General features: G+C 42.3%; 3 protein-coding genes across 3 annotated transcripts; all 3 read right to left on the bottom strand.

Annotated features, from left to right (window-relative positions):
- Positions 1-867: 867 nt before the first annotated feature.
- On the bottom strand, positions 868-1,812 carry LOC137196309 (olfactory receptor 52N5-like). The gene has a single exon (XM_067609177.1). The coding sequence runs from the start codon at positions 1,810-1,812 to the stop codon at positions 868-870; it is 945 nt and encodes a 314-aa protein (XP_067465278.1).
- A 7,446-nt stretch (positions 1,813-9,258) lies between these two features.
- Positions 9,259-11,739, bottom strand: LOC137195063 (olfactory receptor 2K2-like). Its single transcript, XM_067607133.1, has 3 exons — positions 11,150-11,739; positions 10,203-10,429; positions 9,259-9,760 (listed from the first exon to the last, which is right to left on the bottom strand). The coding sequence occupies exons 1-3, from the start codon at positions 11,524-11,526 to the stop codon at positions 9,405-9,407; spliced, it is 960 nt and encodes a 319-aa protein (XP_067463234.1). The 5' UTR covers positions 11,527-11,739; the 3' UTR covers positions 9,259-9,404.
- Positions 11,740-14,768: 3,029 nt separating this feature from the next.
- On the bottom strand, positions 14,769-17,321 carry LOC137196307 (olfactory receptor 2K2-like). The gene is made up of 3 exons (XM_067609176.1): positions 16,836-17,321; positions 15,567-15,793; positions 14,769-15,124 (listed from the first exon to the last, which is right to left on the bottom strand). The coding sequence occupies exons 1-3, from the start codon at positions 17,210-17,212 to the stop codon at positions 14,769-14,771; spliced, it is 960 nt and encodes a 319-aa protein (XP_067465277.1). The 5' UTR covers positions 17,213-17,321.
- Positions 17,322-17,934: the final 613 nt, after the last annotated feature.

Below are 17,934 nucleotides of genomic sequence, written 5' to 3'. Positions count from 1 at the left end.
AAATATTTGTATTTGTATTTGAATAAAAGTGGAAAGAGACTTAAAAATCCTGTTTTTGTTTTTATTACACTTTTAATTTTAGAAAATTAAAGTGTTACAATAAGTGTTCATGAATAAACAAGCTTACGAAGGAGGTCCCCACACCGGGTCTCAAACTGGAGTCTCCCAGATCATAGACAACTGCGCTGACGACTGAGCTAAAACTTTACTCATCTTCTCATTGCAGACAGACCTCTACCTATTTATACACCCATAACACAGAGACAGCACACCATGTAATGTGTAGGGAAGAACTTCAAAGACGATTATTGCTTTGAACTTTTCATTTATTGCTTATTTTTTACAACCTAACTTTGTGGAAAGGAGAAGGGGAACAACAGGTTAGGGAGAGTCCCTTGGGAGCACTTTGCATGTGTTAGTCGTTCAGCTTTATCTCACCCCCAACTCCGGAAGTGATGTCCAAATTAGGAAATGTGCGTCATGTAGCAGGTGGATGTGACTCCCCTCGTTGAGACTTGCTGACAGATGCACACTGGTATTTGACATGTTTTTTTTTTCTTCTCAAAAACAAATAATTTTTTAAAATATTTGTATGAAACAAATATTCGTAAAAAAAACAAACAACTATTTGTGCTTTGCCAAATAATGTATTTGTATTTGGGCACACCCCTAAAACAACAGTGGTGCCATCAGTGGGTGAAGTCTGGTGCTGAACTATATATCAAAACCTAAGCAGGACTCCCATTAAACCCTTGCATCAAACATAAATTAAGCTTTATTTACAAGTGACAAACTGAAGTACATGGTAGGGAACTCTTAGTTCATAGTAATTTGTGTTGATAAATACATTCCTTCTGGAAATTCTCTTCATAATGATGGCAAAACTTTCTTGTGCTTGAACGATTTTGAGAAGAATTTCCGTATCTCTTTAGACTGCACACCATAAATAATGGGGTTGAGGCCTCCAGGGATGACATGAAACAAAATGCTACAGAGTTTCCTGTAGTGTGAGTACTGAGGGAAACGATGAAGAGTAATAATTAATATTCCACTGATCAGCATGATAAGATAAACAGTCAGATGAGTGCTGCAGGTTTTCAAGGCTTTACTGTTCAAAGACTTGTTCTTACTAGTTAAACAGACTACTGTAATCTTAGTATAGGTGAGAACAATGCTGCCTATAGAACCTGTAAACAGGACTACAGTGAAAGTGAGACCATAGACATTATTAATGAATACACTCTCACAGGAGAGCCTAAATAGAGCAGCATTGTCACAATAGGGACTTGTGATGAGAGTCCTGCATCGGTTCAGCCGTATGGTCAGACCGAGCAGAATCCCAACCAAAACAAAAGCCACTCCCCAGGCAGAAACTGTCAGCTTGATCACCATCTTGTTGGTCATTATGGCAACATAGCGTAGAGGATTGCAGATGGCAACATATCTATCAAAGGCCATAATCATGAGCACAGTGTGAGTGGTGGTACCAAACATGTGTGAGATAAAAGCTTGAACCAAACACACATAATAATTAATGAGGCGTTCAGAGGGAGGCCTCAACATGTCTATAAGCAAACGGGGCACTAAGATAGAGTTTCCAAGGATGTCATTGACTGACAGGTTCCAGAAAAGGAGATACATGGGCTGGTGAAGGCTCTTGTCAGTGAAAACTAGAACAGCAATGCCAACATTTGCAAAAATGATAAACAAGTAGGAGAAAAAGAGGAAGAGAAACACAGGGTAGACAGAGCCTTTTGAGAGATTTAACCCCTCTAGCTGTAATGTAGGGCTGTTGTAGGTGTAGTTTTCCATTAACCTGAAAGAACAAAATAATACTGTAAATGTCACAATTAACATCCTGACTATTTAAATATCAGAGGTCATGTTAAGACATAGTATTGATTGTTAAACTACACATGACTGAAAATTACAGATTACCCCAGGTATGCTTGGAATACCTGTTTCTCTCTTCCCACCTGTGCACCATGCGTGCTGCACTTGGCACCAAAATACACAGACAGGCAAAACAAATTCATGAAATTCAGAGTGCTGCTTGTGTTTGTCACTGTAATCAGTAACTAGAGGCTTCTGTCTCTCCCACGTAGTCTCTCAGCTGTCGTTCTCTCGCTTGCTATCTCTCTCTCACCAAAATCACCTGTTAGCTATTGCATCCAAACAGCAATCAGCAAGCCAAGTAATTCACATAATTCTCATATTTTTTTTTACATTAAATTTTTTTTACATGTTTGTGATGATGAAAGTAGTAACAATGAAAGCTGAAGGTGTGAATGTTCTAAACATATATTTTTACTTTAATCAGACATTATATAATTCAAGTATGAAAACTTTGAGGAAACTTGCAGATCAGTAATACTTACTTTGAGTGTCTCTAATTTCTAATCTCTTCTCTTTCTTTTGTCTCCCTGCTCATTGCTGGTAATACCCACCAGCATTGATCAAGATCTCCTCTGATGCAACATTTATAGACCTGATTTCATCTTTCAGGGGAATCAGTTACTACTACGTCAGTAATGTTTGTCGCTCTGTTCACCCTCCCTTCTACCAAAACTTTTCACTCACCTTCATGAGCAGTCTAAATTATCCTGCTTTAAGGTTAAAGTTAAGGTGTAAGGCTAATCCAAAACCACTACAGGTAGATCAGGGGGCAAATTAAAAATGCAGTGCATTATTCAATAAATATGGAAGATTTACTCGTAAAGTAATAGAGAAGTTGAGATAGGTACATCAACAAACAATTAAGAACGATGGAGGCATTTATATCCCACTCATCTTTTCTTAAAAAAGTAACTTAGACTAGACATGTATATATGTACAGTACCAATGTCGTGGGTTCGCTTCAAGGAGGTACCAATGATGGCTCAGACGACGAGAAAACTTCAGTGTGGTGATTTTTTTATTCACACCAAGTTCCCAAACAAGAGTGGCAAAAATATTTACAGTGCAGAGGTGGAAAAAACCAATAACAAAAAAAAGTATTTACAAGACAGGTTTCACACCGGCAGCTAGTCACCCACATTGCTACTCGGCCAAGAACCAAAAACCAACAAGCCTAAATGAGCAGAGCTCCCCTTATATACTCTTAGCCCCTCCCCCAGACAAACCAATTAACAAATTATAGCGTCCTATGGTCAAATTTAGCAACACAACAAACATAAATTCAGAAATCAATGATACACTTCACATAAAGGAAAAATGGCACTAATCGGCCTCCATACAGCTATGGCCAAATACCCCCAAACCAGAATAAATCATAAAATATCAGTCCATTCAATGTTAATGGTATGGTCCACGGTCACATGACCCTCTTAAGCGTGCCACCAAGTGCTATTTATGGTGTGTCCAGGAAGTGCCTCAGTTTGGCCCATGCCCGGAGGCAACCAGAGGCAGCGGCAGCAGGTAAGTGTGTATGTGTGTGTGTCGCGTCAGCGCCGAGTGTGCACCCTCAAACGCCTAGCGTGAGGAAGAGTTCGGACAGTGGGGAAAAGTTTGTGGAAGTGCAGGACCGCGGGACACAAGTGCAGGCCTGCAAGAAACAGTTTTAACCGGAGCATGGCTCCGCAGGAACAGTGGGAGCACTGTGTGCTCCCGGCACCGGCTCTCTCTCTCCGGCCAAGAGAGAGAGAAACGCACGCCGGTTAGGGCATGACGGAGCATTCACCGGCACCCCGTCACATTATCCCCCTCCTCCCCGAGGTTGGCGATGTGTGGCAACCTGGAGAGATAATCTGCCACAACATTGGTCTTGCCAGCTCGATGTCGGATCTGGAACTGGAAGGCTGGAGGGAGAGGTACCAGCGGGTGAGACGGCTGTTATGATCTTTCATGGAGTTCATCCAGGTCAGAGCGCAATGGTCAGTCTCCAAGTCAAATTCCCTCCCCAGCAGGTAGTATCTCAGACTCTCCAGGGCCCATTTTATGGCCAGGCCCTCCTTCTCCACAGTGGAGTACCTGGTTTTACGGGGCAGCAGCTTGCGGCTCAGGTACAGCACCGGTTGTTCTTCACCAGATTCACTCTGGGCCAGGACTGCCCCCAGTCCCACGGCAGAAGCGTCAGTCTGGACCAAGAACCGCTGGCTGAAGTCGGGACTCCTCAGCACTGGAGAAGAGCACGAGCAGACCTTGAGGGTTTGGAATGCGGTCTTGCAGTCCTCATTCCAGGCGACCGGGTTCCTCTGGTCCTTCGCTGTCAGAGCTGTCAGAGGAGCGGCGATGGTGGCGAACTGCGGGACAAATCTCCTGTACCAGCCAGCCAAGCCCAAGAAGGACCTCACCTCCTTCTTTGTGCGTGGGCGTGGGCAGCCGTGGATGGCCTCGACCTTGTCCACCTGTGGTCGGACCTCACCTCGTCCCAGCCAGTAGCCCAGGTACTTAGCCTCCTCCTTGGCCCACTGACACTTGGCAGGATTCAGTGTCAGACCCGCCTGCTGGATCTGGCCAAGGGCTCGCTCCAGATGACACAGGTGCTGCTCCCAGGTGTCACTGAAGATGACCACGTCATCCAGGTAGGCAGCACTGCAGTCCTCACACCCCTGCAGGACGCGGTCCATCAGTCTCTGGAAGGTGGCAGGTGCACCATGGAGGCCGAAGGGCATCACGGTGAACTGGAAGAGGCCGGCCGGTGTCTGGAAAGCAGTGTAGAGGTGACTGGATGCTTCTAGGGGTACCTGCCAGTAGCCCTTGCAGAGGTCCAGGGTGGTGATGAACCTGGCCCGGCCAATCTTCTCCAGTAGATTGTCAATCTGGGGCATCGGGTAGGCATCGAACTCTGACATTGCGTTGAGCTTCCTGACATCGATGCAGATGCGGAGTGAGCCATCCTTCTTCACCACGATGACTACCGGGCTGCACCACTCAGACTGCGATGGCTCGATTACCCCCAGACGCTGCATCTCCTCCACCTCCTTCAGGAGCTTTGCCACCAGGTGTTGGGGCACTCGATAGGACCTCTGGCGAATCGGCCCCCTGTCTTTCAGGTGGATGACGTGCTCCACCAGGTAAGTCTTCCCTGGGTTAGCAGCGAACAGCTTGGAGACTCGCTGGAACACCTGGCTGAGCTGGCTGCACTGGCTGACAGAGAGATGGTCGAGAGCAGGTTCAGCAGACTGGTTGAGGTCAGCTAGGGTAGACTCCTCCTCCCCTTCGCTGCCCACCTCCGTCATCAACAGGGATGCCACGGGAACCTGAACTGGAGCCTCCTTCCACTCCTTCAATAGGTTGACGTGGTAGATCTGCTTTGCCTTTTTCTTGTCCGGTAGGTGGATCTCGTAGGTCACAGGGCCCATCTTCCTGAGGACTGTGTATGGGCCCTGCCACTTAGCCAGTAATTTGCTGTTGGAGGATGGCAGGAGGAGCAGGACCTTCTGGCCAGGCTGAAACTCTGTGCCTGGCCTGTCGGTCATACCAGGCCTTCCGGATCTGCCGGGCCTCACGTAGATTGACCTCAGCCTCGTCTTGGTACTTTGCCAGCCGATCTCTCATCTCCAACACAAACTGGACCACACTACGATCGCTGGCGCTGGTTGCAGGAGCCTCCCAGGTCTTTAGCAGCAGGTCCAGCGGCCCCTGGACATCCCAGTCGTACAGTAGCTCAAACGGGGAGAAACCAGTGGAAGCTTGAGGGACTTCCCTGTAGGCAAACAGCAGGAAGGGCAACCACTGGTCCCAGTCCCGTCCGGTGTCGGTGACGAACTTCTGCAGCATCTTCTTCAGGGTTTGGTTGAACCGTTCGACCAATCCATCAGTCTGCGGGTGGTATGGGGTGGTCTTGATTGCTGCAATGCCCAACTGTCGATGGAAGAGCTGCAGGAGCCTGGAGGTGAAGTTTGTCCCCTGGTCTGTTATGATCTCGTCTGGAACACCAACCCTGGAGAACAGCTGGACAAGACACTGCAGCACAGCAGGGGCAGTGACAGTGCACAAGGGAAAGGCTTCAGGAAACCTCGTGGCATAATTGCAGACCACCAGAATGTACTGATGCCCTCTACTGCTTCGCACCAACCAGAATAAATCATAAAATATCAGTCCATTCAATGTTAATGGTATGAGAATCAGAGGAATCAAGAATTAAGGGGTGAGAGAGATGGAGGAACCACCCAATTTGACTGTTATCAGCCTATTGAGTAGGTGTTATCATCGCACATCTGTCTCAAACATATGGGCTAGTAGAGGCCTACTAAACCTACTAGTATGGAGTGAGATTTGATTCATAATGAACAGATCCACAATCTATGTGTAAATGTGTAATCTGCAAATATAAACACCTTCCACAAACACAAAAAAAGATTTGTAAACTCACTGGATCTGCAAATACACAAACAAATTCCACAAATAAAAAAAATATCTGTTAATACAATAAATTAATTCATAAATAAATGAAAAGCATTGTGAATATCTTCCTAACATATACAACTTTCCAACAGGTATTTGTGAACTCAGTTTTTATTTGTGAATTGAAAAAACATTGGAACATTGGAAACAAACTTTCCGCCAGTCCAGACAAAAGTCCACTCGTATCACTCGGTCATTTTCGGATAGCACATGATCGCCTGCTGACAACGTCATTTCCGCATTTCAAAGTAAGAGCATGCAGTCTTTCTATTAGCTTTTTTTTTTTAATTCGAATTTCACAATAAAGGCCCATTCTAAACATTATACTCCAAAATATATGCTAGCAAGCTGGGGTCCTCAAGGGTGTGTCAGAAGTGGAAACATTGATTGGAAACAAAGAGGGTTTTTTTAAATGATTTTTTAAAAAAATATTTATTTATTTCACAGTAAGGGCCCTTTCAAAATATTACACTCCAAAATATATTTTTAAAAAATCATTAAAAAACCCTCTCTGTTTCCAATCAATGATTCCACTTCTGACACACCCTAGAGGACCCCAGCTTGCTAGCATATATTTTAGAGTGTAATATTTTGAAAGGGCCTTTATTGTGAAATTCGACAGTGAAATGATCTGGAAGTTTTTGTGCAGCTAGCTGGGGTCCTGTAGGGTGTGTCAGAAGTGGAATCATTGATTGGAAACAGAGAGGGTTTTTTTTAATCATGTGCAGTGTTTGTGGTGAGGTTGTCTCCGTTGAGAGGGGTGTTGAAGTGGTTCTGCCTCCTGCACTATTCTCCGCAGCAGCTGTGGTGGGGCATGGAAAAGGAAAGGGAAGGACAGCAACTGAGTAATGGATAGGGGCAGAGGATTTGTGGATTGGGGTGTTAGTGGAGACATATCCTGCTGATCTCCCGATGGTGGGGGTTGAGTCAAATCTGTTAAAGTACAGGTTTAGCTCATTGGCTAGTTCATGGCTCCCCTCCACAGCTGGACCTGATGAATTAAGTCCAGTGATTCCCTTCATCCCTCCAGAATTCTCCATTTTTGTCCACATGAATGTTGAATTTCCCCAACAGAACTATGGAGTCTCCAGGCTGTGCCCCATCCAGGACCCCATAAAGGGCTCCACCCAGAGACCCCAAGAAGGCCAGATACACACAAGCAACAGTTAGAGCCTTCCACCCAGTGACACATAATTGCAAGGAGGCAACCCTCTCGCTCCGCAGGGAAAACTCCAAAACTACAGCACTCAGCTACTTAGATATTCACCTGTGAGTATCCCAACACCCGCTGGGCGCCTCTCACCCTGGGCAACTCCAGAAAATAAGAGAGTACACCAACACAGACCCCGGGGTCACAGGGACACGCAAACCCCTCCACCACAATAAAGTGATGATTCTCAGAGGGGCCTGGCATATTTATTTCCCATAAATGTAGCTATTGTGACGCTATGAGTCAGGCTGACTATTAGATTTTATTCCTTAAAGAAAAACTTTGTTCTATAGCCATGACAACTAACCCTAACCCTAACCGGCCGTTAGTTTTATCATTGATGATAACATACTTATTGCTATATAAGTCTCAGCACAGAGACGTTTCTAAAAAAAAAAGGTCCAATGAGGGAACAAGCATGAGTCAGACTATCAGACAAGTTGTAAACATGCTGGCATAACTGCCAAAGTAGCTACTACTTTATTTGGAGTAATGTTGCTAATAATCCCTCAGCCCAAACTACAATAGTCATAGTTTTTGGTTAGAAAGCTTACTTTTTATTTAGTTATCTTTTTTCAATGTCAAAAAAGACAGCAGCAACAGCAAATATTTTCCATCATGGTTTTCACCGATGAAATTAACACGTTTGACTATACTGACTACAAGCAGTAAAAAGCAGCGCAGTGAAGGCGAAGCCACAAACATGTAACACATTCACAGAGGGAAACTCAAACATGCCACTTAGTCATTATGGCAGCATAGCGCAAGGGATTGGAAATGGCAACATATTTATCAAAGGCCATAATCATGAGCACATAGTGGGAAGTGGTACCGAACAACGGTGAGGTAAAAGCTTGGACTCATAATAACTAAAGAGTCACTCAGAGGGAGCTAGCAAGATATCTGCAAGCAAAGAGGGCACAACATGAGTGCTTTCAATTATGTCACTGACTGACAAGTTGCAAAACAGGAGATACTGTACATAGGTTGGTGAAGGTTTTTGTCTATGAAAATCAGAACAGAAATGTCTATATTCATAACTATGTAGGAAACAAAGAACAAGAAAAAGACAGGGTATGTAGAGTCCTTTGCAACCTCTAACTCTTCCATCTGGAGTGTGAAGCTGTTATAGGTGTAGTTTTCTATCCACCTGAACAACAAAAAATCAAACTGTATTTAACTGTAATCATAATAATAATAATAATGATAACTCTGTATCACACCTTGGATTACACCAAGATAATCCACAGACATTTTTGTTTCAGCACTCACTGGTAACTAAGACTTTTAATAATTTTTTTCCAAACTAATTCATTCATCCATGTTCTATTTGACAGCCTGAACATGTTCATCTTCCAATATGTTCCAGTAAAGTGGCTTTATTTTAATTTAGATATAGACACATATTGTCCATCACTCATCATCTTTATTTTGAAAAAGTTGGAAAATTGGTAACTTTCCAAGTACAGTGTCAACTGTTGGACAACTGGAATGAGAAATATTTGTCTTCTATTCTTCTTTTTTCTTCACTCTGCAGTAGTCTTTCCAACCCCCCTTATTATTTGTATTCAATATCAGGCTGACAAATGAAAACAAAGATATTGCACTAATATTTATTTTTCATATAGTTGAAAGTAGATACAGACAGATGAGGGCAGAGAGAAAGGGGGATGACATGCAGCAAAGGTCCTGAACCAGAACAGTGATTATATGGTATGCACCTCAGATCACAATGGGATATACTAAGTTATTGGAAACAGGCTTTAAAAATTCTACACATATCTATATATATAATGAATATAGAATATATAAATAGAATATAATGATCTGAAAAAGTTGACCCCTCTCATTTTTTGCGACTGGCTTGACTGGTAAAATGCTTGATGATGCTGCCACGTAACTCTTTACTGACCAGTCCGTAGATGATGGGGTTGATGGCTGGTGGAATGATGACAACCAGGATGCTAAAGAACTTCTTGATGTTTTGGGAGACTGAGGGGAACCGGTGACTCACAATTATGATCACTGAAGCAATTTCAAAGAGCACATACACAACAAGGTGCGGTGCGCATGTCTGAAAGGCCTTGCTTCGGGCGCCACTGTCAGATCGGCCTTGTTTAACGGAAGCATGCAGGATTCTGATGTAGGAAAAAGCAATGATGAGGAAGACGCCTGTACTCAAGGACCAGGTCATGGACAGACCTAGAAAAACATTTTAGAAAATCACAATGAACAAGTATCATGTAAACCTTCTATCATCAATTTAACTCATTTTGTCCTCTAGTAACAGGACAGTTATTGCTGCAAGGACCTCTCATTTAAACAATTAAATATTAAATATATGTGTTTTATTATACACTCAGCTGACCTTACAGAACTACTGCTCACAAACGGCAATTTGAGAATACAAACTGATCGGTTGTAGTGTGAAGTTGTACTTTGCTTTACACTGGTATTGTTTGTGGAGGAAGAAAAGTATAAAGAGAAACTGCACTAAATGTGGGTAAAATGACTTAACTGAGTAAAGAGAAGTTAACTACAGCCAACAATGCCTGACACACCACCAAAACCACATGGAACAGATGCTACAGATGCTCAACAACGTGCTGTAGATCTGTAGCTTTATTCTCACCAATGTACTAACCATAGATGTTATTTGAGAGGGTGGGACTGCAGGCCAGGCTCAGGATTGAGCGGTTGCTGCAGTAGACGTGCCGGATGATGTTGCCACACAGCGGTGTGTTCATGTGGAAGGCAAAAAGTACAGCAATACACAGCAGAGCGATGAGCCAGGCCAGGGCGCAGCAGAAGTGCAGTCGAGCTGATGTCATAATGGCGTGATACCTGAGCGGTTCACACACAGCAATGTACCTGCAAAGGGAGAGCAGCATTTAAAGACATTTTAAATATCCTTAGATTTATATTTTTACAGAATCCTTGTGTTTCTGTTTGAATCTGCTTCCATATGCATTATTAATTAAGTTTAAGGCTTCTTTCACACACAAACATAAACCTAATTACACTTTTTAAAATAATGGATGCAAAATCAACAAAGAAGGTTGCCAGACTGGAGGAGGAAGGCTTTACAAAAGGAAAGGGATACACAGAAAACTATTTTTGTGCAAAGATGAACAAATATTAATTAATTATTTAGGATAAAAGACAACTTATAAATAAAAGTTAATTGTTTCAACTCAAGTTTCATCTTACAAAATCTCAAGATGTGTCAAGATTACAGGGTTTTTGGTATGAAATTATCTCTTTGTGTTTCTCTTGAGTTTTTCCTGTTAGAGCAGGAGTAGACAGATAGTAACAAAAAGAAGGAATTTTGTACAAAAATGACTAACTTTGAAAGATATACACTTGATTTGGCTAATTTGGATGACTGAAGCCTCGTATATATACCTCATATCATTTTAATACATTTTTGCTTACTTAAACTCACAGTGCATTAGGAAGCGATCTTTAAATGTATGAACAGGAGGAAAGATTAAAGGAAGCTTACATTGGTTTAATGCTCACATGTGCACCTGCCTACAGTTTTAAAAACACTGTGAGTGTATCATTTAAAGTGCTGGTCCGTTTCTGTACCTGTCATAAGCCATCGCACCCAAAATAGTCTGCACTGCAGCACCATAGGTGTGCACACAGAAGGCCTGGGCGATGGCGAGGATGTAGACAATCCTCCTCTGCCCGGTCAAGAAGTGCATCATGAGGCGAGGCAGCACTGCTGTGGCCCCCAGCAGGTCACAGACTACCAGGTTACAAACCAATATGAACATGGGTCTATGCAGGTTCTTATCTATGACAATGACACACAACACCACACCATTCCCCAACAGCACTACCATGTAGTTAAACAGAGCCAGGAAGAACAGCAAAGAGCTGTAGCCTGGTGGTACAAAGAAGCCCTCCAACTCGAACACAATAGGTTGTTTCAGAGGCGTTACCATTGTTACGTTCTCCATGTAAGGCTGTACAGTTCTGTAAAAGACATGTATATCAAAACCATTAAATAAGTTACTATTCAGGCATCAGGAAAAGTGCTTATAATTTCAGAGTTTAAATGTATCACACAGTGTCACCTGCAGTAAAACTTAATGACACTTAATGAACAGACAGTCTCAACTCAATGTTTCATCAAACAGATGAAAAGAGCGAAAGGTAATGATCACAACACAGTAAAGGTTCTTGTGCAAAGCCTGAAGTGTTCTGCACTGCCCTCTGGTTTTCTCGTCAGAGCATTGATGATGCTCTGACTTGCTGAAGAAAGTGTGTTGAGCTTTATATACATGTTTTGGTAAACACAAGGTCACATAACACTGATCCCTGCCCACAGTCAGTTTTACCATCCCTGCATCAGCCCCACCCTAAACAATCTCCTGCAGCTTAAGTTTCAAGCTGGCACTTAGTTTTGGCTGTGATTTTATGAATAATGAATACTTCCTGGGAATATGTAATTTATTTCCACAGAAGACAGTGGATTTGGTTTTAAAACGTTTTGCAGAATATCCTCTTACCACCTGAGTGATTATATGGGAACAAATGACCATCTTTATAATAATGAAGTGAGGTTACTCCTGCCGGCAGGGGAAGTAAACTCTGTCACATGCAGCCATTTCAGGAAGTTGTTTCAGCGGCTAAAGGCATGACAGCACTGTTGTTGCATGTTTAGTAGATATTCTTTCATCTTCTGCATTTTACTGCTCTGCCTGTTGAATAGCACTCTGTTCTGATTTGAAGATGGAGGCCTTGTCTCGGTAGACCATGAAAGTATAGAGATGCCAGGAAATGAGGGGAAATGACAATGGGGTCCTTGGTCAGTGCATTGATGCCTAGGCCCAATAAGTCCTACAAATTAAACAACCAAATAGGTCATGTGACAATGTGACTTCAGAGTGACACATTTCTAATCTTGCACCCCTATCGGCAGTAACCAGCAGGACAACATCATTTGTCTGTGCTTGCCAAAACTGTTACAAATCACTGTTAAAAAATAATGGTAGTTTTTGATGTGACAACGTTGTGGTTAAGGTCTGGTTAGGTTTAGGCACAAAAACCACTTGGTTAAGTTTAGGGAAAGATTATGGTTTGGGTTAAAATGATCACTTTGTTAAGGTTAGAGAAACAAGTGGTTTGGGTTGAGGTTACTACTTACGTAGCTAGGTTGCACCAATAAAGTTGAATTTAATCTAAGATAAGTTCTAATCAGATAAAACTAGGTTTAAAATGAGTAAATCCCGAAAAAATAAATAAAAATAAATACAGTTGTGTGCTTTCGGGACCTAGTGCGTATAAAAGAGGGGGAAACCATTAACATTCAGCTGCTCTGTATTCCTTAACAAAACATTACATTGTTTGCTAGCTAGCTAAACAGTTAGTTAGCCTACTCATGACGGCTTGGCAGAGAAACTCTAAGTTCTCCACCTTTGAGAAAATTTGCTGGCCGAATTAAGGGGGCAATATGGCCAAATAATAAAAAGTAAAAAAAATGGAAAATAGCTCAATAAGGAGGAAAGAGACTGTCTGGCAGCAGCTGGAAGAATGTTTTAATGGAACAACTGGAGTGAAAGAAAGAAGAGACATTGCTCAACTCAAAGCTTATTGGAAAAACATGGAAACAAAGACAAAAAAGGATGCAGAAAGTGTAAGAGGCGGGTCTCACGGCAGCTGATTCTCGGTGGTGTGGCGGAGAAAGCAGTGGAGTCGACTTGGCTGAAGAGCGGAGCAGAGAAGTTATCCACGTCTTCCTGAAGAAATCCTTTTCTTCCCTCTGCAGGGAAATGAGAGCACTAGTTGCAGCAGTGGTCTCTCTCAGACCCAGTAATGGTGTTCGGTTGAACACAGGCGAAGTCTTGTCTTGTCCAGCGAGGGGAGAGTCTTCCAGGCGGTGGGGGAAAAACGTGTACGAGGTTACCTCCTTTTAGTGAAGCTAGCTCATGGAGGGACAGAACTTACCCCCCGCTCAATTCACTTCCCCCCAGCTCAGTTCAACTTGGAAGGCATTTTTCATCTGTGTGCATTCAGTTTTAAAGGGGCGGTGATGTCACGGCTGTGTCATCATGACGCTCCTCTGTGCAGGAGCGTCTCTGCCAATGAGGGACTGTTTGTTGAGACCATTTCCTGTTTAGCACCTAGGTGCGAACTTTGCAAAGCATCATTGGAAATGGAGTTTGTGAGCAGCATTTTGGCGCTGTTCCTTTGTTTCAGGGGAACAAAGGAAGGACGTGGCCTCGTGGCCAGGCCTCAGAGTTTACATGTAGGCCTTTTTTTGTGTAACCCCATGGTTGATGCCCAACAATGTTGAAGTTGATTTGTGTATATCACAATATTTATTGTTATGTACTTCAGACTTTTATTCCACTGCCTTTAAGCCAAGAAATGTACCACTAAAATAATCCCATCATCCATGATAACACTATCATGTTTAGTACCATTCTGCTTGTTTCACTTTCAGAACGCTAAAGCTACTATTGAAATTGCAAAATTAGGAATCATGCAATTGTTAAATTGTAAATACTTTGATTAATGGAGTAACCCTATTCAGGAACTGTACCTGCCTGTCTGTGGACAGGAGGGGACTGACTCTGCCCTCCCAGAACTCTGCAACCCCTGGGATTAGCTAGGATGTACCCTCTGGGCGGACAGACAGAAACTTTAAAACAGTATCTTATCTGAGACTCAGTGCTGTTTCTTTTGGGCTGCTGCTTGCTTTTGTCTTCGTCTTCTTGCTTTCTGCCATGCTGGTGGAGAGCTTGCATTATGCTAGTTTGAAGATGTGATTCAGAACAGTAGGAGGTGAAACCTTGAAAAAGTTGGTGAATTGGTAACTTTCCAAGTACGGTGTCAACTGTTAGACAACTGGAATGAGAAATATTTATTTTTTTCTTCTTTTTTCTTCATTCTGCAGTAGTCTTTCCATCCCTCATTATTTGTATTCAATATCAGGCTGACAAATGAAAACAAAGATATTGCACTAATATTTATTTTTCATATAGTTGAAAGTAGATACAGACAGACGAGGACAGAGAGAAAGGGGGATGACATGCAGCAAAGGTCCTGAACCAGAACAGTGATTATATGGTATGCACCTCAGACCACAATGGGATGTGCTAAGTTATTGAAACAGGCTTTAAAAATTCGACACTATATATATAATGAATATAGAATATATAAATAGAATATAATGATCTGAAAAAGTTGATCCCTCTCATTTTTTGCGACTGGCTTGACTGGTAAAATGCTTGATGATGCTGCCACGTAACTCTTTACTGACTAGTCCGTAGATGATGGGGTTGATGGCTGGTGGAATGATGACAAATAGGATGCTAAAGAACTTCTTGATGTTTTGGGAGAGTGAGGGGAACCGGTGACTCACAATTATGATCACTGAAGCAATTTCGAAGAGCAGATACACAACAAGGTGCGGTGCGCATGTCTGAAAGGCCTTGCTTCGGGCGCCACTGTCAGATCGGCCTTGTTTAACGGAAGCATGCAGGATTCTGATGTAGGAAAAAGCAATGATGAGGAAGACGCCTGTACTCAAGGACCAGGTCATGGACAGACCTAGAAAAACATTTTAGAAAATCACAATGAACAAGTATCATGTAAACCTTCTATCATCAATTTAACTCATTTTGTCCTCTAGTAACAGGACAGTTATTGCTGCAAGGACCTCTCATTTAAACAATTAAATATTAAATATATGTGTTTTATTATACACTCAGCTGACCTTACAGAACTACTGCTCACAAACGGCAATTTGAGAATACAAACCGATCGGTTGTAGTATGAAGTTGTACTTTGCTTTACACTAGTATTGTTTGTGGAGGAAGAAAAGTATAAAGAGAAACTGCACTAAATGTGGGTAAAATGACTTAACTGAGTAAAGAGAAGTTAACTACAGCCAACTATGCCTGACACACCACCAAAACCACATGGAACAGATGCTACAGATGCTCAACAACGTGCTGTAGATCTGTAGCTTTATTCTCACCAATGTACTAACCATAGATGTTATTTGAGAGGGTGGGACTGCAGGCCAGGTTCAGGATTGAGCGGTTGCTGCAGTAGACATGCCGGATGATGTTGCCACACAGCGGTGTGTTCATGTGGAAGGCAAAAAGTACAGCAATACACAGCAGAGCGATGAGCCAGGCCAGAGCGCAGCAGAAGTGCAGTCGAGCTGATGTCATAATGGCGTGATACCTGAGCGGTTCACACACAGCAATGTACCTGCAAAGGGAGAGCAGCATTTATGCATTATTAATTAAATTTAAGGTTTCTTTCACACACAAACATATAAACCTAATTACACTTTTTAAAATAATGGATGCAAAATCAACAAAGAAGGTTGCCAGACTGGTGGAGGAAGGCTTTACAAAAGGAAAGGGATACACAGAAAACTGTTTTTGTGCAAAGACTAACAATATTAATTAATTATTTAGGATAAAAGACAACTTATAAATAAAAGTTAATTGTTTCAACTCAAATTTCATTCTACAAAATCTCAAGATGTGTCATATAGTTGGCCAGGAAAATCCTAACTTCTCAGAAACTAAAGTATAGACTTGAGCTAAACCTCTCCTACTGCTGCACACAAACCTTTCACAGCTCATTTCAGGGTAACAAACCAACAGCATCAAAAAACATCTAGTATGACATGACAGTAGACATCTGAAGTCTCCTTTAAACTGAGCATTTGGAAACTCAAACTGTACTATTTATGCATAACAGTAAAAGTATAGCTTCGATCTGTGACTAATTCTCTGAAAGGATAGGTTCACCTTTTCCAAGTCTTAAAACAACAGTCTGGTGTCCATATGTACATTGGACAAGGTTTTTCTTGCTGTAATCATTTCCCATGTTCATACTTACCATTAAAAGATCCCTTTCTAATGCACTTTTTGTGTAAAAATGTATTCAAACATTTATCTGCTTCAGCAGTCTGAGTTAGTCAAATTAAGTGTATATTTTCCAAAGTTACAGGGTTTTTGGGATGAAATTATCTCTTTGTGTTTCTCTTGAGTTTTTCCTGTTAGAGCAGGAGTGGACAGATAGTAACAAACAACAAAAATGACTAACTTTGAAAGATATACACTTGATTTGGCTAATTTGGATGACTGAAGCCTCGTATATATACATCATATCATTTTAATACATTTTTGCTTATTTAAACTCACAGTGCATTAGGAAGTGATCTTTAAATGGCTATTATAAACATGAGGAAAGATTAAAGAAAGCTTTAGTTGGTTTAAGTACTGGTGCCTTTCTATACCTGTCATAAGCCATCGCACCCAAAATAGTCTGCACTGCAACACCATAGGTGTGCACACAGAAGGCCTGGGCGATGGCGAGGATGTAGGGGATCCTCTTCTGCCCGGTCAAGAAGTGCATCATGAGGCGAGGCAGCACCGCTGTGGCCCCCAGCAGGTCACAGACTACCAGGTTACAAACCAGTAGGAACATGGGTCTATGCAGGTTCTTATCTATGACAATGACACACAACACCACACCATTCCCCAACAGCACCACCATGTAGTTAAACAGAGCCAGGAAGAACAGCAAAGAGCTGTAGTCTGGTGGTACAAAGAAGCCCTCCAACTCGAACACAATAGGTTGTTTCAGAGGCGTTACCATTGTTACGTTCTCCATGTAAGGCTGTACAGTTCTGTAAAAGACATGTATATCAAAACCATTAAATAAGTTACTATTCAGGCATCAGGAAAAGTGCTTATAATTTCAGAGTTTAAATGTATCACACAGTGTCACCTGCAGTAAAACTTAATGACACTTAATGAATAGACAGTCTCAACTCAATGTTTCATCAAACAGATGAAAAGGTAATGATCACAACACAGTAAAGGTTCTTGTCAGAGCATTGATGATGCTCTGACTTGATGAAGAAAGTGTGTTGAGCTTTATATAAATTTACCTTGTGTTCTGAGTGTCAATCACGTAACACTGATCCCTGCCCACAGTCAGTTTTACCATCGCAGCATCAGCCCCGCCCTAAACAATCTCCTGCAGCTCAAGTTTCACATTTCTAATCCATCTCTGCAAGGGAATCTTCTTTTCCATACTCCAAAGACTATCAATCGTCTTGCTGTGATCTGACAGGAGTTGTACCTTCTGTCTGCTGGTGTTTGGGGGGTCAAAAGTGAAGTCATGGGGTATGAGCGGCATGGATGACCATTATCCCCGAAGAGAAAGCCTTCATATGTTTCGCTCTCCAGTAAGACACAGAGCTCACCATTGTCAAAGATGTGTCATATGTCATGTGCTGGCCAACATGCCATGATGTTGATTATCTTGGATTTATCACACACCACTTACACATTGATAGAGTAGTAAACCCTCCGGTTTCGAAAGATCTC

Source organism: Thunnus thynnus, chromosome 13, assembly GCF_963924715.1.
Source record: "Thunnus thynnus chromosome 13, fThuThy2.1, whole genome shotgun sequence".
NCBI lineage: Eukaryota > Metazoa > Chordata > Actinopteri > Scombriformes > Scombridae > Thunnus > Thunnus thynnus.
The sequence above is the reverse complement of the archived record's forward strand: the minus strand, read 5'-3'. Positions and strand labels throughout refer to the sequence as shown.

What these genes read in the sequence shown, in the direction of transcription:
- LOC137196309 (XM_067609177.1), bottom strand. Translation starts at nt 1,812, where the DNA reads ATGGAAAACTACACCTACAACAGCCCTACATTACAGCTAGAGGGGTTA.
- LOC137195063 (XM_067607133.1), bottom strand. Translation starts at nt 11,526, where the DNA reads ATGGAGAACGTAACAATGGTAACGCCTCTGAAACAACCTATTGTGTTC. An exon ending in GGTGCGATGGCTTATGACAG is followed by an intron (nt 10,430 to 11,149) that starts GTACAGAAACGG and finishes CTCCCTTTGCAG; the next exon opens with GTACATTGCTGTGTGTGAAC. An exon ending in CCTCTCAAATAACATCTATG is followed by an intron (nt 9,761 to 10,202) that starts GTTAGTACATTG and finishes ATGTTTTTCTAG; the next exon opens with GTCTGTCCATGACCTGGTCC.
- LOC137196307 (XM_067609176.1), bottom strand. Translation starts at nt 17,212, where the DNA reads ATGGAGAACGTAACAATGGTAACGCCTCTGAAACAACCTATTGTGTTC. An exon ending in GGTGCGATGGCTTATGACAG is followed by an intron (nt 15,794 to 16,835) that starts GTATAGAAAGGC and finishes CTCCCTTTGCAG; the next exon opens with GTACATTGCTGTGTGTGAAC. An exon ending in CCTCTCAAATAACATCTATG is followed by an intron (nt 15,125 to 15,566) that starts GTTAGTACATTG and finishes ATGTTTTTCTAG; the next exon opens with GTCTGTCCATGACCTGGTCC.